Below are 24,600 nucleotides of genomic sequence, written 5' to 3' on the forward strand. Positions count from 1 at the left end.
CAAAGACGACTTCTTCCAATTGACCAGCCACCCGAAGTCCTCCAGGTGCTGAAGGGAGAGATCGCGGGCTGTCACCGCCTCCTCCGCTGTGGGCGACACAATTAACAGGTCGACCAGGTAGGGGAGAATTGCAACTCCTTGCCTTCGAAGGAGCGCCATAAGCGGCGCCAGAATCTTTGTAAAAACCCTGGGTGCCGAGGCCAACCCGAATGGTAGGGCCACAAACTGGTAATGGGCCTGACCTATGGCGAAAAGCAGGAAGCGCTGGTGAGCCCTGCCGATAGGGACATGCAAATAGGCATCGCGGATGTCGATTGACACCAAGAAATCGTACTGCGACAGGGCCACCACGACAGAGCGAAGAGACTCCCTACGGAATTTCCGGGTCCGGACATGGAAATTCAAATCCTTGAGGTCCAGAATGGGGCGAAACTTTGTCCTCCTTTTTGGGGGACCACAAAAAGGTTGGAGTAAAACCCCCTTTCCCGGTCCTCCGGCGGAACCGGAACCACCACACCCTGCTGCAGAAGAGTGTCGACCTCCCGCAGCAGTGCGGCAGTCAGCTTGGGTTCGGACGGGATGCGTGACTGGCGAAACCTGTCCGGGGGTCGAGAATGAAACTCTATGAAATAGCCTGCCCGTGTCACCCAGGCGTCCGATACGTGGGACTCCCAAATCGACCCGAATTGTAGCAGAAAACCTCCCACCCAAGAGCCCTCGAGTGGGTTCCTGGCGTCAGTCCGCCTTATCGGGCTTTTTGTCAACCTCCCGTTTGTCCTGACGGAAATGTTGTTTCCAGGGAGTACGGGATTTCTGGGTGGTCTTTTTTCCGGAAGACGAGGGACGACCAGATCTCCAAGAGGGCTGACCGAACCGTCCCCTGGGCCGAAAGGACCGGCGACCACTACCTGCAATTGACTTGCCAGACGTAGAAGCCGCTACCTTCCGCTGCGGCAAAGCCGAATCCTTGGCCTTTGCCTTGGCAATCAGCTCCGTGAGGTCTGAACCAAAAAAGCTGACCGCCCTTGTACGCCAGACTCAGCAAACCTTGTTTGGATACTGCGTCTCCAGTCCACTGTTTAAGCCACAGTGCTCTCCTGACTGACGGCCGAGGATTGAGCCCTGGACAGAACCGAAGTAGTATCCAGAACTGCGTCCCTGCCATATCGGGCCGCCTCTTCCAAAAGCCTCCTCTTCCACTTCAGACGGCGGAGTCCCATCTTGCCATGCCGTCCGCAGCTGATCCAACCAATGAGAGAAGCCTCACCAGCCCACATGGCCCCCAAGGCCGCTCGGAGTCCATGACCCGCAGCCTTGTAACTGGACTTCGCCGCTAACTCCGTCCTTCTGTCTAGCGGTTCCTGTAGACTCGCCTTCCCTTTAACAGGAAGCAAGGAGGATTTGCTCAGCTGAGACAATGGCACGTCCGCTTCAGGAGAGGGGACCCAATTAGCGATAGTCTCCGTGGATCCGGGATACAGGGCATCAAAGAACCGCAACCCCTGGAAGCGTTTATCTGGACATAGGCGTTCCTTCTCCACCGCCTCGTTAAGTTCATCATGCGCCAGCAGTGTCGAACAAGTCCGACGCGACTCCTGATACAGACGGGCCGACTTGCCAGGCCTCGTCACCTCTTCAGACAGCTGTAACGCTTCCCGCATGGCTCCAATAAGAGCATCCACGCGGCCCGAAAGCGAAGCAGAGCGACCCTGCCGATCCTCTTCATCAGAATCGGAGATCTCCCAGCAGAGCTTGTCGGGGATTCCGAAGCCTCCGATGCGCTGCGCGGAGGAGACAGCGCCACCACAGGCCTGTGGCGCTTCCTGCCTCGTGACGCCGGATAGGATTTAGCTGATACCCAATGACCCAGGAGGTCAGACAGACTGTCACTGGAGCGAGTGAGCGCCTCCACTTTAACATCACTGAGACCCCCGACAAGTGTCGAACCTGACGCTGTCGAAGACCCCGGTGCATCAGATACACGTGACCGATCCTGAAGCGGGCAGGGAGAGAGGTCCGCGCCCCCTGAACCCTGATCAGACATGTCCCCCACGCAGCTGCGAGCGTCGCGGATAAGGCGGTAATAACCCTTTACAATGGGTAGAGTAACCAGGAATGTGTGATTCCGTTATCACAGCCTGTTCCCTCACAAAAAATTCACCAAGCTCTGAAGGGTTAAAGCTTCTCCTTAGAGAGAGAAAAAACTACCCCAGCTCTGCAGAACAAAGATTAACCTATTACAGAAAGAGTTAACTGTTCTGATAAGGCCAGACCCCGTTCAGAAGGGGTTAATGCTGCTGACCACGCAAAGCACCTTTGCCTTAGAGGGTCAGAGGTGTGCGTTCAGCAGAGAAGCAGCAGCGCTCTGCGCTGCAATGGTGAGAAAAAACAAAGGAATCTTCTGCCTTAAGAGACAGAAGTGACTCACCAGCTGGCCGCGTTGTTCCTGGAGCCTGTGTGTGGGAGGGGGGAGCAGGGAGAAGGAGGTAATGCGATAGCAGAGGGCCCGTGAAGAAGGAGAAGGGGGGGGCGGGGACAGCTTCAGTGCGCGCTTTTTGGGGGTTTCCTGCTTGAGGTTATGATGGCAGGCAGCCAAGAGCGCGAAGCCACGCCCCCCGACACTAAAGGAGCCCGCGCTCCTCTGTCCCTGCACCCCTGCTACCCAGGAAGGAAGAGAGGGCTGTGCATCACCAGCTACTGTTCTCTGTGCTCAGCCAGTCATGGAATCTGCCCGCAGGGTCTCTGAGGGTCTTGTGATTCCGGCTCGGGGTGCGGCAGGAAGGAAGCACCCGTCTCCTCAGCAGTCAGGGCCTTACACCGGGGTGCCGTATCCCTCTGCCTGCAAGGGCAAAAAGGCAGTCACCATATTGTCAGTAACAGCGGCTGCAGCTGCAGCCGCTAAAGCACTCCACACACACAGAGGGCACTTACCCAGCTGAGCACCACAGGGACCCCGAGGGATGTGTGGCGCCATGGCCCTTCGCTCCCCCCACGGCAGAGCTCGCAGGGACCCCTAAATGCGGTGTGCGTCTCCGCCAGGGAGGGCCCTGTATCCCCCAGGGCCGGCAGGCTTCTGCGGGGACCTCCTTAGGGGGTACGCAGATCTGCCAGGGGAGGACCAGGGGTCCCAGCAGCGCTGAGACCACCTGAGACCTCTAGACCACAGGGGGTCCAGGTCTCCTCGTAAAAATAAAAAAATTCTTCTGAGGAGCTGCAAAGGCAGCGACTATCCTCTGCGACCTCAAATTTTAGACTGAAATACATGGGAGTAGGAGGAGCCTAAGCTGGAGGGGCCGGTCGTCACTTTTTCTAATCTGAGGTGAACTATCACTGTGGGGCTCCGCCTACCCACTAGTAATGGTTCTGTGTCTCCCTTCCTTCCCTTCTGCTGCTGAAAAACTGACGTAGGGTCCCCCTATAAAATCTAACCAGCAAAGCCTAAACTAGACAGCTGCGGGCTGATATTAATAGCCAGGGAAGGGGCTATGGATAGTAGCCCCCTCCGCGGCTTTTAATGTCACCCCTCAGCAGTCCCAGAAAGGCAACATCCATAAGATGTGCCAAATCTGGCACTTAGCCTCGCTCTTCCCACAGCCCTGTAGCGGTGGCGAGTGGGGTAATGGGGTTGGAGTTCACGTCAGCCTTGTATTGGCGGCTGACGTGAAGCCCAGGTTAGTAATGGAGGGCGCAATAAGACGCCCCCATTACTAACTGCGTAGTAAAATGGTCGCTGCTTTTTCAATAAAAGACACGGCCAGAATAAAGCATTTTAATTAAATAAAAAACACGGTTCTACAATTTTTTTTATTACACGGGTCCTCAAAGCCCTCAATCTCCTGAAAAAAAGTAAAATAAAAAACAGCCATATTCCTCACATGTTCGCTGTCAACCACGTACCACCGAGTACGACCCACGAAGATTAGTATTACTTCTACAACAGTGATATCAGCCATCACTGATGCCACTGCTGTAGAATACAGCAATGTATACTGACAGGGGTGTAAAATCACCCCCTGTCAGTATACATGCTGCAGGAGGTCACTGGGGTTGATCAGCTGAAGATCAGCTGATCAGTCCCGGTGAGCTTACGATCAGCTGAGCGATCACGTGACCATCAACTGATCTGTGACGTCAGCGCAAGTCCTGTAAGTACCGCCGGGGGGAGAAGATCGCCGCCAGAGGCCACCAGACAGGTGAGTATAGAGGTTTATTTTTCATTTTTAACTTCTTTTTTTTTACCGCGTGTGGTAGCCGGCTTGGCTGGGAAGGTTAATTCTTCTCCCATCCACGCTGCTCCCGCTGTTATCGGAGGGAGTGGCGGTCGGGATGAGAGGAGTTGTAATGTCCTCTTCATCCCGGGTACCACACGCACCGCGTTTGCGCAGCAAATTGGCGGCCATTGAATTTAACTGAAAAGTAGCAAATCCACATTTACCTGCAGGTTTGCTGCGTTTCAATGTAACTCAATGGCCACGAATTTGCGGCGTGATAGCGCTAGAAATGGCCATGCTGTGTTTTGCAAAGCAATGCGAATTCGGCGCGTTAATTAACCCATCATGTCCACAGCACATCCGAATTCGCATTGTTATGTATGGCAGACCAATTAACAAGCGTTTTCGCGGGCGGAAAAATGCCGCAAAAACGCTATGTGTGAACTTAACCTTAGGCAGGGATGCGGTGAAAGCTTTTGACAGGGTGGACTGGACCTTCTTACAAGAAACACTTAAAAACTTTAATTTTCCGTCCGATGTTATTGTGGCAATATTCCAAATGTACACCTATCCCTCTGCCAAAATCAAACTCAATAGTTCTCTTACTAAATCATTTACTATTTATAACAGAACGAGGAAGGGCTGCCCTCTCCCACCCCCCTCTTATTCATAATGGTAATGGAACCCTTAGGCTGTGTGCCCACGATGCGTATTTTAAGCGTTTCCACAGCGGCAAAAAAGCTGCAGAAAAGCTTAAAAAATGCTTGGTAGAAGCCTGCCATGTTCTCCAATGATAATCCTCATGTGCTGTGCACATGCTGCGGAAATTTCCACTGCGGGTTATCACTGGACCGTTTGGACTCCGAATCACTGGATCTGTACATGCAGAATCCAAGAGTTTCAATGTGCGGATGGTACTCGGGTCTAGAGGACAGGAGACTCTCCTCCGGACCCGGGTACCATAAAACCTGTAAGAAAAAGAATAAAATAAAAAATAAATATTATATTTACCTTCTGATGGCCCGCGGTGTGCTTGTCTTAACTTGCCGGCAGATCGCGGTGGACTGAAGGACCTGCGCTGACGTCATTTAGTCATGTGACGGCAGGTCCTTCAGTGTAGTGTACCGCGAGCAGTCTGCAAGCCAGAAAGGAGCGAATAAAGACTGCGGGGGCCATCAGAAGGTAAGTATATACTTATTTTTTACCATTCTTTAAGGTCACACTATATATATATAAATCCATGCCGTTTGCATGGTATATAGTGTGACCAAGTTGTCAAGCACTTTCCAAGTGATGCTAAAATCGCCTGGAAAGCGCTTGTCAACCCGCATGTGGAAATGCATGCGAAAACGCTTCACATCCGCATGTCCCTGGCAGGAAAAACGCATGTACAATCCGCATGTACAATCCGCATGTGGAAATGCATGTGAAGAACGCTTCACATCCGCATGTCCCTGGCAGGAAAACACATGTACAATCCGCATGTACAATCCGCATGTACAATCCGCATGTGAAGAACGCTTCACATCCGCATGTCCCTGGCAGGAAAACGCATGTACAATCCCCGCATGTACAATCCGCATTCGTTTTTTCTGCCAGGGAGATGCAGAAACGCTCAGGAAAAATCCGGAGCATTTCTGCATCGTGGGCACATAGCCTTAATTAAATCTATTAATCAGTGCTGTGACATAGTAGGCGTTACCTTACAAGGAGTGCACCACAAAACCATGACTTTTGCTGATGATCTGTTAGTCACAATGACACAACAAAATAAAGGAATAACAGCTCTTTTGCAGATCCTAGAGAGATATGGCTCCCGGTCCAATTTTAAAATAAATCTACCTAAATCTGAGGTATTAGGCATAAATATACCTGTACAAACTATAAAACGCTGTAAGTCTCAATTCCGATTCCATTGGGCTGCTAATTACATTTCGTACTTGGGCATTAAGATAAATAAATCTCTATGGGATGTACCTAATTTAAATGATAAACCCCTTCCTACCTCAGCAATAGAGCACTCTAAGAGATGGAGAACACCATATTTTTTCTGGATTGGCAGGAAAAACCTAACAAAGTATTCTCCTACCCAAATTCATTTACCTATTCCAAATGCTACCCATCACATTATCAAAAACAAATCTATTTTAAATCAATTCTTTGTTTTTATTATTATATCTGGAACAAACATAGATCAAGACTTAGCTCACATACTGTTTTGCTTTCAAAGAGATCAGGTGGTATGGGAGCCCCTAATATCCATTTTTACTATCAAGCAGCTATATTTTCCAGGACTATCGATTGGATTAGAATCCCACAAGGGAAACCCTGGCTCACCATAGAAGAACACGTTTCCCATTCCACTACGTTCAATAATTCTCTCCTGCCCTGCCTTAACACATAAAAACACATTCCACAACCTTTTCACCCGTACAACGGTTACTTGCTAGAGATCAGTAGCGAATTCTCTTTCCCTTCCATCTCGAGTGTCGGACTTAATGGCTTCAATCTTAGAAAAAACCCTAGTACATAACTTAGGTAAGAATCCAGATGCCTCTCCTTTAATAGACCACCTATCAAAAGATGGTACTTTTATCTCCTATCAGGAAATGAAGGCCTTACCCACATTGTCCAATATCACTTTCACTCACTATGAGTCTTTAAAAAAGACAGTGCTTCAGACGATGATCCATGGAGACCCTTCTAGACCACTTACTGCATTTGAATCCCTATGTTCCCAAACAAGAACCCCCCAAAAAATACTCTCATCTCTCTACAATATATTGCTTACAAGAGATATTTCACCGAAAAGAGAATTCTTGCTAAAATGGGAAAAAAGACTTGGAAATCTCTTTTTGTGAATCTCAAACCAAACGCATACAATTTTCCACATGGTCCCTCACATTGTGTAAGAGTTCATTTAAACTCCTACAAAATAATCACTCACTCAATGGTACACAACACCTCTGCAGATCCACAAATGGTTCCCCTTCACATCCGACCTTGGTTGGAGACGTGAAAATTAGTGATAAGTGAGCCTGCTCTCCACTACTGGATATTCGACCGAGCATCACTGTGCTCGATATGCTTGGTACTCGGCGAGTATTTCCGGGGTGCTCGGGCTGGAGCTTGGGTCTCCGCCCTGTATGTTTGGCGCTCTTAGAGAGCCAATAAACATGTAGGGATTGTCTGCCCCGCACTGTAATGCCGTAGCCATGTTGGTAGTGGCATTACAGTGATTGGCAGGCCGCATAGAGTCATCGGGTCTATAGAAGACCTGGTGCCTTTATGTTCGTCACAGTCTAACCCGGAAACAGGCCGAGTAGGGAGAGATGTTGCTGAGTCAGGAAGAGATTTGCTTGTTTATTCCTTAGTATAGATATTCCACAGCATACATATATATCCATCCGAACTAACAGTCCTTCTGAGGACTAATCCAGCTGCATATATTCAGTGGTGACAGCAGGAGTTAGTCAGATCGGTTTGTGGCAGTATATACAGCACAAGAGGGTCCATTGAAAATTCTGTCTGTTGCTGCTGTTACAGATATCAGTAGATATTGCCCCAGATATCAGGGGCCAGGGCTAATTTTTTTTTTATATTAATACTGATTATTTGCTTAAAAAGCAATTCAGAGTACACCATTTTAGTGCTCCATTTGCTTGTTAGTACTGCAGAATACAGCCAGATCTTTTCCATCCTCAGATGTATCACTTATAACTGCGCTACAAATCCAGGCATTTGTAGTGAATGTGGAAAATATTGTCCTTTTAGAGTTTTGCATTAGTGTGTCAGTGAAGCCATTTATACGTGATCACTGTGAAGAATAGTAAACTACAGGGTTGCTATTTAAAACCGTGGGTGTCCATCTGACGTATCACATATAACTGTGGCTCAAATCCAGGCATTTGTAGTGAACGTGGAAAATATTATGCTCCATTTAAAAATGGGCAAGGTGCATGGCAAGGGACGAGGAAGTGGAAGTGATGGTGCATGCAGAGGCCGAGGTAGTAGGCAAGCTGTAATTGTGCCACAACAAACACCCACATCTTGTCGCTCGACCTTCCTTCCTGTCCCAATTGCTAGGGGACTGCAGCACACCATTACTAAACCCAGAGAAGTGTCAAAAGGTTGTTGGTTGGATAGCAGATATTGCTTCCAGTCACTTTGCCACCACCACCACCACCTTGTCTTTCACAGGGTTAAGTCTCAGTAGCCGTAAGTCTGGACCGCATATTTTTCACCCTGATCCTCCTTCCTCCAACCATGCCGAGTGCCCGGAGACAACTGATCCCACACTTGGACACTCCGAAGAGCTGTTCACTTTTCCATTTATAGATTCAGGCTTCTTGCCTGGCCATCTTCAAGCGGGGAAAGAGGAAAACACGTGTAGCGATGCCCAAATATTTGAGGAGCCATGGTCACACGAAGGCAACGGTGGGAAAGTGCAATTACTTTCACAAGAGGTGGATAATGATGAGACACAATTGCCAGAAAGTCAGGAGGAGGACCAGGGTGCAGAAGTGGAAGACGAGGATGTGGACGATATGGTCACTGACCGAATCTGGCAGGGGGACATGCAAAGCAAGGACAGCAGCACACGGGGAGGGAGGCGTAGCATCACAACAGGCGGGAACAAGCAATGTGGTGGCTGCAGACACAAGGTGGCCAACTGTTCCCCAAAACACCACCACGACAGATGTTGCCAATACAACTGTTAGGTCTTCCCGAGTCTGGTTGTTTTTTTTAAAGACTCTGCAGATAACCTTAAAAAGGCCATTTGCACCATCTGCCAGGCCAGCATCAGCAGGGGTAGCAAAAATAGCAGCCTGACGACCACCAGCATTGATCCGGCACATGACAGCAAAGCACCCGACTGATGGGCCGAACACCAGGGTGCAGAAACCGTGTCTACGGGTGACACCATTGCTTCTTCCGCTGTTGTGTGTAAACGCCAATCCCCTATCCATGGTGCATGCCAAGATGCCTCCCACTCTGCAACTGTCATTGCACACTCAACTAGCACCATCAGCAACCACGTCCACGTACTTGTCCTTACTCCAATCCTAAGAACGCAAGTGCAAATACGCAGCCAACGCCCCATAGGCCACACTACTAAATTAACAAATTCGCGAATGCTTGAGCTCGAAATGTTACCTTTAAGGCTCGTGGAGACGCAAGCTTTCAAAAACCTGATGGCGGCGGTCATCCCTCGGTACTCTGTCCCCAGTCACCACTTTCTCCCGGTGTGCCATTCCCGCATTACACAATCACGTGTCCCAGAACATTAGCCGTACCCTCAACAATGCAGTTACTGGCAACAGTCCACCTAACCACGGACACGTGGACAAGTGCTTGTGGGCAGAGACAGTACATCTCGCTGACTGCACACTGGGTTAATATAGTGGAAGCCAGGACCCAGTGGACATTGGGACGGAACACGTCCTCCCGACGCAGAGGATTGCGGGCCCTGGGTCAATCAGGGTTGACCCCACATTCTACAGCTCCTGCACCTCATCCTCCTCCTCTTCAGCCTCCATCTCCGAAATGACTAAATCAGTCACAGCATTGCATCGGCCAAGCAATAACAGGCTGGTGATGAAGCCAACATGCTTAGATGACAAACCGCAAACCGCTGAAGAGTTGTGGACAGCCCTGAAAGAGCAGGCATATCTGTGGCTAACAACGCTGAACCTACACAACCAGGCATGGTCATGTGTGACAATGGCCAGAACCTGGTGGTCGCTCTGAAGCGAGGCGAGCTCACACATGTACCATGGGTGGCCCATGTGCTTAACTTCATGGTTCAGCGGCTTCTCAAAACCTATCCGGATCTGCTTGTGTGCCCAGTGTATGCAGCATGTGAGCCCATTTTAAAAAGTCAGCTACAGCTTCAGCCGCGCTTGCCTTGCTTCTGCAGCTTCCAGCTCATCGACTGTTGTGGGAGGTCCCCACGCGTTGGAACTCTACATTGCAGATGTTGGGAAGGATTTGTGAGCAGAAGAGGGCAGTTGCTGACTACCAGCATCAACAAGGAAGTCAGTATTCAGGTCTGACTCCACACATAAGACCTCAGGAGTGGACATGGATGTCAGACATCTATGCCATCCTCCAAAATTTTGAGGACCCCACCAAGATGGTGAGTGGCGATGACGCCATAATTGGCATTACCATCCCGCTTCGCTGTTTTCTGAAATGCTCGCTGCTCACAATTAAGGAGGAGGCATTGCAGGCGGAGCATGATGAGATGGAGCAAAAAACAATACAGGGTGATTCCATGCAGCCCAGCTTCATCTCATCCGAATGTGGATTGGGTGACAATGAGGAGCAGGAAGAACAGGAGCTAGTTTGCTGGGCTATAGATGGTACTACCCGCACAACTGTCATACCGTCTGTTCAGCGTGGATGGCCTGAGGATAGGGAGGAGGAAGAGAGCATGGTCAGTCGTCCTCTTGGTGAGGACATGGAAGTTTTGCCTGTTAGCAGTTTAGCACAGATGGCTGAGTTTGTTACGCTGCCTTTCCCGTGATCCTCGAGTTCTCAAAATTTTGGGTGACAGTGATTACTGGTTGGCGACACTTCTTGACCCCACGCTACAAAGAGAACTTTGTATATCTTATTCCCGCGGCGGACAGGTCTGCAAAAATGGGGCAGTATCAGAAGACCCTTGTTGAGGAATTATTAAAAAAATTCTCATTTGAAAACGCCGGGGGCAGAGGTCACAGTTCGTTGGACAACCAAGGAGTACAGGCCAAAGAGACAAAAATCCAGCCCAACAGAGGAAGTGAAACACTTTCAAATCCCTGATGCGCGGTGTAGTTTCATGAGGAGGGAAAAGTTTGGGAAGATGCTGAAGGAGTACCTTGCTAACCGTACCAACGTTCTCCGTGTTTCCACTGTGCCTTATAATTATTGGGCATTCAAGCTGGACACACCTGGCATGAACTGGCTCTCTGCGCCTTGGAGGTCCTGGCCTGCCCTGTCGCTAGCAATTTGTCAGAGCGGGTTTTTAGTGCCACTGGTGGAATTTTAACTGATAGGCGCATCCGACTGTCAACTGAAAATGCTGAAAGGCTGACTCTTATAAAAATGAACAATGACTGGATTGGGCCAGACTTCTCAACACCACCAAATCATAGCAGCATAACAAACTCAAATACAGTGTCTTTTTTGGGGGGGGGAGGTCTAACTCTGTTCCCATGCACCTCTGTCTTCACACCCAGACATGGGTATAAGCTTCCTGATTTTGTCTATTTGCTCTTGTCCTCCTCCTTCTCCTCATCCACCATATTACCACCATATCTACCATATCACCACATCTTAACAACGGCACAGACGGTAATCCCGCGGTTTTGGAAACTTAAAAACCCACCTAGCATATTGGGTTGGTACAATGAAATGGTGAATATATGTAGAATGGAAGAACTTTCTGCAGAATGTAATGGAAACAACGATAAATTCAGAAGGGTTTTGAGCAGATGGATTCTGTTTCAGGATTCACCTGATTTTCATACTGTTTTAATAGTTTCAACAGATTTATGTGAGTGTGCTCATAATTAGCTACATGTACATAAGGATCTTCACACCCCTCCCCATCCCTCATCCATATGTCTTCTCTCTCTTCTCTTTATATGATTTCTTCAGACATAATATAGAAGTTACCTCAACATAATGTCTTATTGGTGATTATTACATAAACAATATGATGTTCAAGGTATTACAATGTGAATTGATATTGAAAGAGGTGATCTCATTTGAACTGTGGACATTTTCTATGTTATGTTTTCTTCAAATTCAATAAATTTTTTGATTTGCAAAATGTATAATCAATAATTAATGTTTAATTAATGTTTAATAAAACAGATTAAATATAAATTGGTACTGGGGTATTTCCCAAATTTAGGCAGTCACTGAATGGGCATTACCACTATAGGAGACCCTCTCCTTTATAATGGGAATATTTTTTTCACTGAAGCCCTCCATTATATCTCTTCAAAGGGGTATTGGGGTGTGTCCAAATTTTGGCAGCTCTTGCAGTCACTGCATATGCAATAACAGTATAGGAAACCCACTCCTTAATAATGGGAACAAGAAAGCATAGACGGCTGATGGCTCTCTTACAATAGTGAGGGCCGACTGCTAGCCCTTTAAGAATAGTAAGGGCAGCCTGATGGCCCTATAAAAATAGGCTTTGTGACTTTCAGAGCCCCTTCTTCATAAATGAAACAAGATGTGTCTGATCATGTCACACACACACGCACCATGGCCAGATAAAATAGTAAAATGTTAAAATAACATTTACTGGTGAATGTATTTTTCACCGTTGAAAGCAGGGCTGTAGAGTCGGTTAGCCAAACCTCCGACTCCTCAATTTCCATGACACCTACTCCAACTCCGACTCTCTCATACATGGCTCATGTTTAAGTGATAAATTTACTGTAGCACAGATACATCTCATCTTAAAGTCTAGACCCTTAGATAGGGAATAGGACAGACATTTATAGGACAAATTTCCCAAATTCTTATGAAAAAAATATTCCCCACAAACTGCATTGAACTACTGTACCCAATTTATTATATATTTTAGGAGTTGGAGTTGGAGTCGGTCCATTTTATACTGACTCCAACTCCACAGCCCTGGTTGAAAGCAATGCAAAAGTGCAAAAAAGCTATGTGTAAACATAGCCCAAGGTGTGGAGAAGCATTTTTGTTTTTGTATATTTATTTTGCCCTATATACAAGTCATTACCCCGGAAAGGATGTTTCTTAACATTTTTTCCAGGAAAATCCATTTTGGTTTAGTTTTAGTATGTTTTATTGTGAGCCCGTAAAGAGGGGTAATACTCTGACAACATTGTTGACAGCAGCGACCTGGGAGTCAGAGATGCTTCCAGGGGTCTTCCCCATGCTGTTCCCATGTCATTTGAGCACTGTTGCCATCGATTTTGGCAATTTTTAGGCCCCCGCAGACCTAAAATGCTCAAGTTTCCCATAGACTTACATTGGGCTCGTTGCTCGGATCGAGCACTTGAGCATTTTAGCGCTCAATTATCACTAGTGAAAATGTCAAAGGCTGAAATCTCCACATATGGTGGTCTTGCCCGATTATTCAGGGATTTTGGAAGATAGTTTCTCAGACTCTGACAGAGCTGCTCCACATGAATATAAATCTTACTCCTGAACACATTTTTTTAAAACTTTCCTATCAAACCCAATAAAATTCTTTACAAACTAGCCTCTTGTTTTAGCAGCTAGTAAACTCCTAATATCACCTAATAAAATGGCGTACAACTAATATCCCTAATAAAAAACAACTGCTCCTTAAGATTGATCAATTATATCATCCTGAAGAATTAGCAGCTCTTTCCCTACATAATTTAACCTCTTTCCAAAGTGTGTGAACACCCTGGCAGAGTTATAGATTTTTTATCTCTGGTCACGTAGCCTCTACCATTAACGCAATGAAAACCCTGGGCAATTTCTGGAACACATCTCCCACCTCCCCCTCACCCTTTCCAATTCACCCCCACTCCCTCCTAACCTTCCAAATCCATTATTACTGTTATGTTCTGCTACCAGAGCTAAGGAAAGAGAGGAGATCTGTCCCTACGATAGAACTCAGCTTGATCCCTACGATGTAACAGGGGACCTGATCCTGCGATCAGACCTGCTAAAGTCCTAAGCTAGTCTGTACGGAGACCTATAGATGTGGGGAAGGAATCCCTACAAGTACTAAGGACTGGGAGGAAAATGGGACACCTCCTAACAGAAATAGTAGCAGACAGACGTACAAACAAAATATAAAGAACACAGAGGTCCGTAGACCAAGCAAACTAACAGAGTAGATACAGAGCACAGGCTAGCTAGAAAGTAGTTATACAATGAAGTCCAGCAAAGCCAGAAGGGCGGAGCAGGATTAAATAGGCCAACAAGGTCATGTGACCAGCAAAGGAAAAAACCTAAGAGCAAGGTTCTAACAGTTCCCCCCCTTCTAAGAGGATCCTCCGGATCCCCTAGGACCAGGCTTATCAGGAAATCTCCTGTGAAACGCTCTGATAAGTCTGGACGCGGAAACATCATCAGACCTCACCCAAGAGTTATCCTCGGGTCCGAAACCTTTCCAGGCCACAAGATACTGCAAACTACCTCTATACCGTCTAGAGTTAAGGATGCGAGAAATTTCATATTCCCCGTCCTCCACCACCGTAGGAACAGAGGCAGAGGCGTCACAATCCAATACAACCGCTTTTTTCAACAGAGAGACATGAAATACCGGGAGGTAGGAACCTCCAACCTAACAGCAGATTGGTTGACAACCTGAAGCACCTTAAAGGGCCCTACAAACTTGGGACCCAATTTCTTAGAAGGAATCCTCAACCGCAGATTCCTAGAGGACAACCAAACCATGTCACCAACAGCGAACAAAACCTCCTGTCGTTTCCTATCAAAGTAGTCTTTAGATTTTCTGTTGGCCTCCTGAAGATTACCACGCACATCCGTCCAAACTCTTTCCAAATCACCGGAAAAATTCTCCTCCTCAGGCACAGCAGATCCCAACTTGGAGAACGACCCAAACGACGGATGTCTCCCAGAACAACAAAAAAAAGGCGAACAACCAGCAGAAGAAGATGTATGGTTGTTAAGAGCAAATTCAGCAAGTGGCAGAAACTCAGACCACCCCTCTTGATTGTCTGCCACAAAACAACGCAAGAACTGCTCAACATCCTGGTTTTTCCTTTCTGTCTGGCCATTAGATTCAGGATGATATCCGGACGAGAACGACAAATGAACTCCCAACCTGTCACAAAAGGCACGCCAAAAACGAGCCACGAACTGAGGACCCCTATCAGAAACAATGTCAGTAGGAACGCCATGAAGTCTGACAATTTCCTTGACAAAGGCCTTAGCGAGAGTTTTAGCGCAGGGCAGTTTGACGAAAGGAACCAAGTGACACATCTTGCTAAAACGGTCCACGACCACCCAGATGACAGTAAAACCCTCAGAGGGGGGAAGGTCAGTTATAAAGTCCATAGCCAAATGTGTCCAAGGAGCACTGGGAACCTCCAAAGGACAAAGCAACCCCGCAGCAGGAGTATGTGAGGACTTAGATCTAGCACATATAGTACATTGACGCACCCACTTAATGACTTCCTTCTGCCATCCAGGCCACCAAAAACTGCGACCCACCAGTCTCTTGGTCTCAGAGATTCCGGGATGACCTGCCAACCGAGATTCGTGACACTCAACAAACAAATCTCTCCTAAAGGTCCCAGGCACAAACAACCTCCCATGAGGAGTGTTAGATGGGGCATTCTCCTGTACTTTAAGAATCTCATCTTCCAAAACGGAGTCCAAAGCAGCTATCACAACACCTTCTTGTAAAATGTTCTCCTCTTTCTCAGCACCGACTATGGGAGAAAAACTGCGAGACAAGGCATCCGCCTTAACATTCTTAGTACCAGGGATGTAAGTAACGGAGAAATTAAACCGCGAGAAAAACAGTGCCCACCTAGCCTGACGGGCATTCAGGCGCTTGGCAGCATCAAGATATATCAGATTTTTATGATCCGTAAGAACCTGAACGGGAAATTCCGCACCTTCCAAGAAGTGGCGCCAGTGTTCAAATGCGAGTTTAATAGCCAATAATTCCCGATTACCAATATCGTAATTCAGTTCAGTCTCCGAAAATTTTTTTGAAAAAAAGGCACAGGGATGTAATCCATCCCCGTTATCCTGAGACAATACTGCGCCAACCCCCACAGAGGAAGCATCAACCGCAACCAAAAACGGCTTAGTCACATCAGGCTGCATAAGGATGGGAGCAGAGGTGAACCTCTCCTTGAGATACACAAAAGCTTCAATGGCCTCAGAAGACCACTGAACCGCATCAGCACCTTTCCTGGTGAGATCGGTCAGAGGTTTGACAATACTAGAAAAATTTTTTATGAATTTTCTGTAATAATTGGCGAAACCTAAAAACCTCTGTATCGATTTCAAACCAATAGGCCTAGGCCATTCCTGTACAGCTTGAACTTTAACCGGGTCCATCTCAAAACCTTCGCTGGAGATAATGTAACCCAAAAAAATAATTCTCTGTACAGCGAACTCACATTTCTCCAGCTTAGCAAAAAGCGAATTGTCCATTAATAACTGTAATACCTTACGTACGCTCCGCCAATGAGACTCCAGATCCGGCGAATAAATCAAAATGTCATCCAAATACACAACCACATTTTTGCCGATCAAAGGTCTAAGGATGTCATTAATAAGATTCTGAAAAAATGCAGGAGCATTAGTAAGACCAAAAGGCATAACCAGATTCTCAAAATGACCCACAGGAGTGTTAAAAGCAGTCTTCCATTCGTCACCCTCCTTCATGCGCAACAGATTGTATGCCCCCTTAAGGTCAATTTTAGAGAACCACTTGGTCCCCATTAACTGGTTAAACAGATCAGGAATCAATGGCAGTGGGTAAGGATTGCGTACAGTAATTTTGTTAATCTCACGAAAATCCAGACAAGGACGTAAACCGCCGTCCTTTTTTTTTACAAAAAAAAATCCAACCGCCACAGGAGACTTAGAGGGCCTAATGTGACCGGCGGCCAAACTTGTCTGTATGTATTCCTCCAAAGCCTTCCTCTCAGGAATAGTAAGGTTAAATAAACGACTTTTAGGAAGAGTCGCTCCAGGGACAAATTCAATAGAACAATCATAGTCTCTATGGGGAGGCAAAACCTGCGATTCCTTCTCAGAAAAAACTCTCCAAAAATCCTGAATAGGAACAGGCAATTCTCCCCTATCCAAAGCTGCAATACGCCCGTTACAACACTTGTCATAACATTTATGGCTCCAGGATTTAATTTCACTGGTAGACCAATCCAGTACAGGATTGTGAAATTTTAACCAGGGCAATCCCAATATTACTGGAGAAGGCAAGTTATTCAAAACTACCAAATCCAATTTCTCATGGTGAACACCATTAATAGTGAGAGGAAATTCACAGACCTTGAGAGTAATATTCTTCAAAGGGGAACCATCCACAGAAACCACAGCAATGGGGGATGATAAAGGTTCGGGTTTTAAATTGAGTCTTTCCAAGAATCCCCCGTCAATTACATTCAGAGTAGACCCACAATCAACAAACACCCGAAATTCCATTAATTTTTCCTGAGCAATCGTGGAAGCAGCTAAAAATATACCCTTGGAATTTAAACAGGCAATACGGGCATGACTGACCATTTTTTTTTTCTTTCTTCATACGAAGCTCACAGCCTTTAATCAAATGACCAGATTTTCCGCAATAGAAACACAAGCCTTCAGAAAATCTACGGTCTTTTTCTTGAGAGCGAGGTGCCACCGATCCAATCTCCATCGGTTCACCACTGTTAGTACACACATTCTCATAACCAGAAACTGACATAGCAGAGGATTTGCTCTCATTAACCCTTGCACGCAGTCTCCTATCCACCCGTATAGCTAATTGCATAGCCTGTTGCAAATCTTCAGGTGTAGGATAAGCAATTAGCAGGTCTTTAACCCTTTCATTGAGCCCAGCAAGAAATAGACTTTTCAGAGCAGAATCGTTCCACCCTGTTTGAGTAGACCAACGACGGAAATGAGTACAATATTTTTCCACATTACCTGATCCCTGTCTCAAACGTCTTAACTCAGTCTCAGCTGATGAGACACGGTCAGGATCATCATATAATAGCCCCAAAGCAGAAAAAAAACTATCCACTGATCTGAAGCATGTATCACTAGGTTGCAAAGAAAAGGCCCACTCCTGAGGCTCTTTGCGCAAAAGTGACATTATGAACCCTATGCGCTGGGATTCATCCCCAGAGGACTTGGGTCTCAAACGAAAATACAATAAGCAAGCATTTTTAAATGAAAAAAATTCTCGGTGTTCACCAAAAAATAAATCCGGCAAACATACCTTAGGCTCCAAGAAATGTGCTCCAGGACAGTTACTCACGTGCTGACGGAGCTCGGCCACCTCCAGAGAGAGTCCCTGCAGGCGATGAGCCAAATCCTGAACCGACACCATGATGGAACAGAAAAATCTTTCCTTAGAGAATTTGCAGGCTTGACTTACTGTTATGTTCTGCTACCAGAGCTAAGGAAAGAGAGGAGATCTGTCCCTACGATAGAACTCAGCTTGATCCCTACGATGTAACAGGGGACCTGATCCTGCGATCAGACCTGCTAAAGTCCTAAGCTAGTCTGTACGGAGACCTATAGATGTGGGGAAGGAATCCCTACAAGTACTAAGGACTGGGAGGAAAATGGGACACCTCCTAACAGAAATAGTAGCAGACAGACGAACAAACAAAATATAAAGAACACAGAGGTCCGTAGACCAAGCAAACTAACAGAGTAGATACAGAGCACAGGCTAGCTAGAAAGTAGTTATACAATGAAGTCCAGCAAAGCCAGAAGGGCGGAGCAGGATTAAATAGGCCAACAAGGTCATGTGACCAGCAAAGGAAAAAACCTAAGAGCAAGGTTCTAACAATTACACACCATCCTAAATTTGTTATCTTAATTGATTTATAAAATGTTTGTTGTCTGTAATGTTTCATCCTAAAATACTTGGAAGATCTAGGATTGTCATATCTATCTTCACCAGCTGAGATGATTCGCGTTTTTTATTGCATCTTTTGAGTTTGAATTGTATCACGCTGAATCCATCTGTATTACATTCACTGGAATGATTAACCCTGAAATCTTTTCCATCTTTCTTGACTTATTCCTTAAAATGATGTTCTATTTTATTCTGTTCCTCCTTTTTCAATAAAAACAAAAAACAAACAGCTGTTTGCTGTATTTCGCCCAATAAGGTCGATTGTTTGTTTTTTGTCCTCTGAGCCATTTTAAATGATATATTAAAAGTTATATTTTAATTACACCATGAATTGCTATTTTATAATTATTACAAGTGGGCTTCTCTGATTTATACCCAGCTATTATCACCTCAGATTAGGTGGCAAAAACTGGTGAGAAATTCCCTTTAAAATAAATTTTGACATTTGGACAGTTACCGTATTTTTCGGACTGTAAGACACACCGGACCATAAGACGCACCTAGGTTTTAGAGGAGGAAAATAGAAAAAAAATGTAAGCAAAAAATGTGGTCACGATGCACTGTTAAGGGGGAGCGGGTCTGCTGCTGACACTGGTAATGTCCCCCAATTCTGATAATATCCCCCATCCTGGTAGATATGCCCCCATGCCATCCGGATATGTATGACATCTCTCATCCCTATCCTGGTATGCATGGCACCCTTCATTCTTATCCTGGTATGCATGGCACCCCTCATTCTTATTCTTTATGGCACCCCTCATCCTTACACTGGTATGCTTGGCACCCCTCATCCTTACACTGGTATGCATGGCACCCCTCATCCCTATCCTGGTATGCATGGCACCCCTCATCCTTATCCTGGTATGTATGGCCCCCTCATCCTAGTATGCATGGTCCCCCTAATTCCGATCAGGCTGCACATAAAAAAATAAACACTTATACTCCCCTTTCTTCTCTCCTCCAGCGCTGCATCCTGTCTGCCCGCACTGATCTCTCCATGTAAGCCGCACATGAAGTCACTGCCATGCGCGGCTCACAAGGAGAGATCAGCTGCCGGAAGTCACTGCTCTCCACGCCGGGACTATGTGCGCGGGGAGCAGTGACTTCATGCTCCTTCATAGCCGGCACACAGCGTAGCCGCAGCGCGGCTCCTGCCAGGCGATTGCGTGTGCCCGCTGTTAAAGGGCATGAATATTCACCCCCTCCCCACTCCAATGGGCGTGGAGAGGGGGTGAATATTCATGCCCTTTAATAGCAGGCACACGCGATCGCCCGGCAGCAGCAGGAACCGCGCTGCAGCTACGCTGTGTGCCGGCTATGAAGGAGAATGAATATTCAGTGCTCCCCACGCCTATGGGCATGGGGAGCAGTGAATATTCATTTTCTTTATCAGCGGGGACAGTATAGGCTGCAGCAGGCGGCTGCTGCCTCCTGTGCCCCACTCCTCCGCCACAACAGCTCCCCCCAGCACAGTATGTGTATATATACCCCCCCCAGCAACATTCGGACTATAAGATGCACCCCCCATTTTCCTCCAAAATTTGGGAGGAAAAAAGTGCGTCTTATAGTCCGAAAAATACGGTATACAAAAAAGACTGACCGGCACAACCAACAATAGTGAACAAGTGCAAGCTAGGACAACCAAGGGAAAGCGGAGAAAAAATAGCTGCCCTCTGAAATGCATAATATGCAAGCAATGAATACAGAAAATTGGAACTGCATTAATGCTATAAAAAAATATGCTAAAAATTAAGGTACTTAGGCCATAAATTGGCCACTTCATAAAAGCCCAACCAGCCAGTGACAAGGTGTACCTTATTGTTGGAACCCAACCTAACAAGATAACTCTTCTGAGCTGAAAGCCTATAATTTATAGGGCAGGTAGTATCCAGATCTAATTAAAACCGCCTTAGACTGATTGGAGGAGTGTTTAGTCAGGAGGAGTTTACTACAAATGCAAAACAGACTGACCGACACACCCAACAAGTGTGAACAGGTGCAAGCTAGGACGAAAAAGTCAAAAGCCAAGAAAAAAATAGCTGCACTCTGAAATGCTATAATATGCAAGCAATGAATATAGAAAATTGGAACTGCCTTACTGCTATAGAAAATGCATAAATACTATAATATACAAATACTAAATATAGAAAATTGGAATGATGTACACCAAGTACCTTAATTTTTAGGGTATTTTCTATAACAGTAATGCAGTTCCAATTTTCTATATTCATTGCTTGCATATTCTAGCATTTCAGAGTGCAGCTATTTTTTCTTAGCTTTATTGATTTGGACATTTATGGTATATCCACATACTATGACAAATGTCTAATAAATGAAAGTCCTATTATTGGGCAACATAACTTATAGAGATACCAAGGGTCACCAGAAGCGTCTGCAAACTTGCTCAGTTGTTTTCAGAAAGCTCATACCTCTTAAGAGACTTGAACCTGCAATTGCTTACGCTATGTACTGCAATACTATAGTATGGGGGTATATAGTAAAAATCATAGTCCCCTATGAAGGGCAGCCACAGGTTGGTTCTCACAAGAATACCTTCATGGCAAGCATGAGGGCCTTCAGTAGGACCACTGCTGCAATGGAAACCCATTGGTTCTGTGCAATCATGTCGGGGGCCGATGGGTGTGGGCATGCTGAGCCCTATAAGCAGCGGTCTTTAAAAGCTGCTGTTAGAAATTGGTAGGGGCAGTTAAAGTGTTAACAGCAGCAAGCGGAGCTCAGCTCGCAAGCCTGCATCACAGGCAGGTACCAGACGTATGATGTAATAGCAGATTAGATGTCGGGAAGGCTGTGTGCCCACTATGCGTTTAAGCGTTTCCGCTGCGGCAATTCCGCTGCAGAAACGCTTAAAAAACGCTTGGTAGAAGGCCTGCCATGTTCCCCAATGATAATCCGCATGTGCTATGCACATGCTGCGGAAATTTCCGCTGTGGATTATCATTGCGGAAAAATCCGCAGCACTACCAATTATTTTACTGAAGCGCGGTGATTTCGCCGCCATTGACTTGCACTGGAATGCATGGAATCCGCATCACTGCATCTGCAGATGCGCATTCCATGCGTTTCAATGTGCGGATGGTACCCGGGTTTGGAGAAGAGGAGACTCTCCTCCGGACCCAGATACCATAGAACCTGTAAAAAAAAAAAAAAAAAAAAAAAAAAAAAAGAAGAATAAAAAATATATACTTACCTTCCGATGGCTCCCGATGTCTTTATCAGATGCGTCTTGGCTTGCCGGCAGCTCGCGGTGGACTCAAGGACCTGCGGGGACGTCATTTAGTCATGTGCCGGGTCACTCGACCGCTGACGTCGGCAGGTTCTTTAGTCTACCGTGAGCTGCCGGCAAGCCAAGACGTATCGGATAAAGACACCGGGGGCCATCGGATAGTAAGTATACATTTATTTGTCCAGCACTTTCCAAGTGATGCTAAAATCACTTGGAAAGCGCTTGTCAACCCGCATGTGGAAATGTCAGTGAAGAACACTTCACTTCCACTTGTCCCTGGCAGGAAAAACAAATGTACCATCCGCATGTACAATCCGCATGCGTTTTTTTTTCTGCCATGGAGATGCAGAAACGCTCAGGAAAAAATCCGGAGCATTTCTGCATCGTGGGAACATAGCCAAACAGATTTAAGCAAACCAGTGAGTGATGCAGTTTTGTATGACAGCCACAATACAAGATGTTTTGTCAATTTCGGCTTGCTACTAGAGATGGGTAGATTGATTTTGTGGGACTTCAGTCCAGCATCCATGTTAGTGGTACCTGGTTGACAGACAGGAGGTCCGCGAATCGCTTATCTTCCAGCGTCCCCAGCACAGTATTTGATTATCCAGGGCTGTTGCGACATCCTCTGTGCGATGTGATGCATAGATGACATAGTGCCAGCCCTGACAAATCAAATTCCGCACCTGGGACTATGGAAGGTAAGAGATTCATGGGCCTCCCATGTAGCCGCCAGGTACCACTGACCTGAAGGCTGGACTGGCGTCTTGCAAATCGATACACTCATCTCTATTTACTAGCACAAGATAATATGGAATACAGATGTCTCAAAATCAGTGTCTTTCTCTCCAGGAAGAGGCTATGCAGGGCTCCATGGTATAAACTGGCTAACTAGATGTGTATTCTACATAATGCAGTAGACGAGATAAAATAATGTACAATATATTATATTCTTTTAAGGGTAGTCAATAGAAAAATAGTTATTTTACTAACCCGCAACATAGTCTTCACATACTCAGCAAAAACTGCCCAGTAAAGCTTGTTTCCTCGAAATGTGCGTCTCATGAAGAAGGCACCAGACATTCGCAGCAACTCTCCCACAATTTTCATTCCCATGAAGTCTAAGACACAAAGTTTTACTTTTAAAAAGCCTGTTGACTTTTCTTCAAATCTCACAGTATGCTTTGATTTCCCAAACTGAAAGGAGACTGCAGAGATATACCCTGATAATCTAGCACAGAACTATATGTTAGGTATAAGATAAAAAAAGGGCAGACTTCCATTATTAAAGAGATGCTAGCACTTTTTGTTTAGCGTCTTTTATTTTCACATTGTAAAAGTGAACTTCATAGAATTTTTTCTATTATTGTTCAATAATCCAGCACGGACCAGGTCCCAGCTTATAGAAAACACATGAAAACGTCAAACCGCTCAGAATCGAATGATATCTCGTTTTCGCAGTTTTATTTTTCCTCCCCTTTTTCCAAGAGCCATAAAATTCAGAGATTGGTAAACAAAAAATATGTTTGCATCAACATAATCAGAGACCAGTAACTTTTGTATTTACGTCAATAAAGCAGTGTGCTTATTTTTTGTGTGCCGAGGTGACATTTTTATTGATACCATTTTGTGTAAAAATGACTTATTGACCAATATTCATTGGATATTTTGGGGTGGAAAGTGGGACACTGTGGTGACTGAAAATGCAAATGTGGTATTATTTTTTTCCTCTTCAGAATTAAACATATGTTTTAAATATATTTATATTTAGTTATATTTTTATAGACTGTACATTCATGAATGTGATGACATCAACTTTAAAGCGTAACCATCGTTTTAATTTTAATTTCCAGTACGTCCATCCTGACACCACTATGGAGGTCGTCCTTCCTATTCTTTACAGGGACAGGAAATGCGAGAGGTTAAAAGCCCCTCCCACCACCCTCTCCTCAGTGTTTTTCCTGTCCCTGTAGAGGACAGGTGTGTAAGAGGAGAGCAGAATAAGAGGAGAGCAGAACACGGAAGAAACTTACTTGGGCCCATGAGGATCAGGGAGTTCCGGCCTCTCCTTCCCCTGTCAAGAAGCCCAGTGGCTGACAACAGCAGCCATGTCCCAGTCGAGCGGAGGAGCTCCTGGGGTCTTAAGCTGCTTCCCCCCCAGAGGGGGGCTCTCGGCTCGCGCCGGCCAGGGACGCCACTCGTATGCAGACAGCGGCCGGCGGAAGTTCGGCGCACTTCCGGTGACGTCACCAGGGAGCGTGTAAACCATCCTCTTCCGGTCCCAGCATGCGTTCCAGGCTGGGACGCAAGGCGCTTGGAGACATGAGGACCAAGGTAGGATAAAAGCTACATGGCGTCCGTTAAAAGGGGGGGGGGGGGGGAGAAATCCCAGAGTTAAGCTGCACCATGGCGGATACAGCTAGGTCTGAGGCCCCAAAGGAGCAGTCCCCAGTATCTGTGAGTAAACAGGGTATGAGGGAGGCTGGGGGAGGGGGGGGGGGGGGGGAGGGGAGTATTAGTGGGAGAAACTGAGACACCTATATTAATACTAGGACATGGCA

General features: G+C 46.2%; 1 protein-coding gene across 2 annotated transcripts in view; it reads right to left on the reverse strand.

Moving 5' to 3' along the window:
* GNPAT (glyceronephosphate O-acyltransferase) overlaps positions 1-24,600 on the reverse strand; it is a 355,670-nt gene that overhangs the window by 282,226 nt on the left and 48,844 nt on the right. The window contains exon 5 of one of the 2 annotated variants that reach the window (XM_073671499.1): positions 23,033-23,160. The exons of the other annotated variant lie outside the window; for it this stretch is intronic. Coding sequence (XP_073527600.1) covers positions 23,033-23,160 — 128 coding nt within the window. The remainder of the gene's footprint in view (positions 1-23,032; positions 23,161-24,600) is intronic. 2 annotated transcript variants of the gene reach the window in all.

This window comes from Phyllobates terribilis, unplaced genomic scaffold (genome assembly GCF_046119375.1).
Source record: "Phyllobates terribilis strain yellow unplaced genomic scaffold, ASM4611937v1 Scaffold_3__8_contigs__length_932513732, whole genome shotgun sequence".
Lineage (NCBI taxonomy): Eukaryota > Metazoa > Chordata > Amphibia > Anura > Dendrobatidae > Phyllobates > Phyllobates terribilis.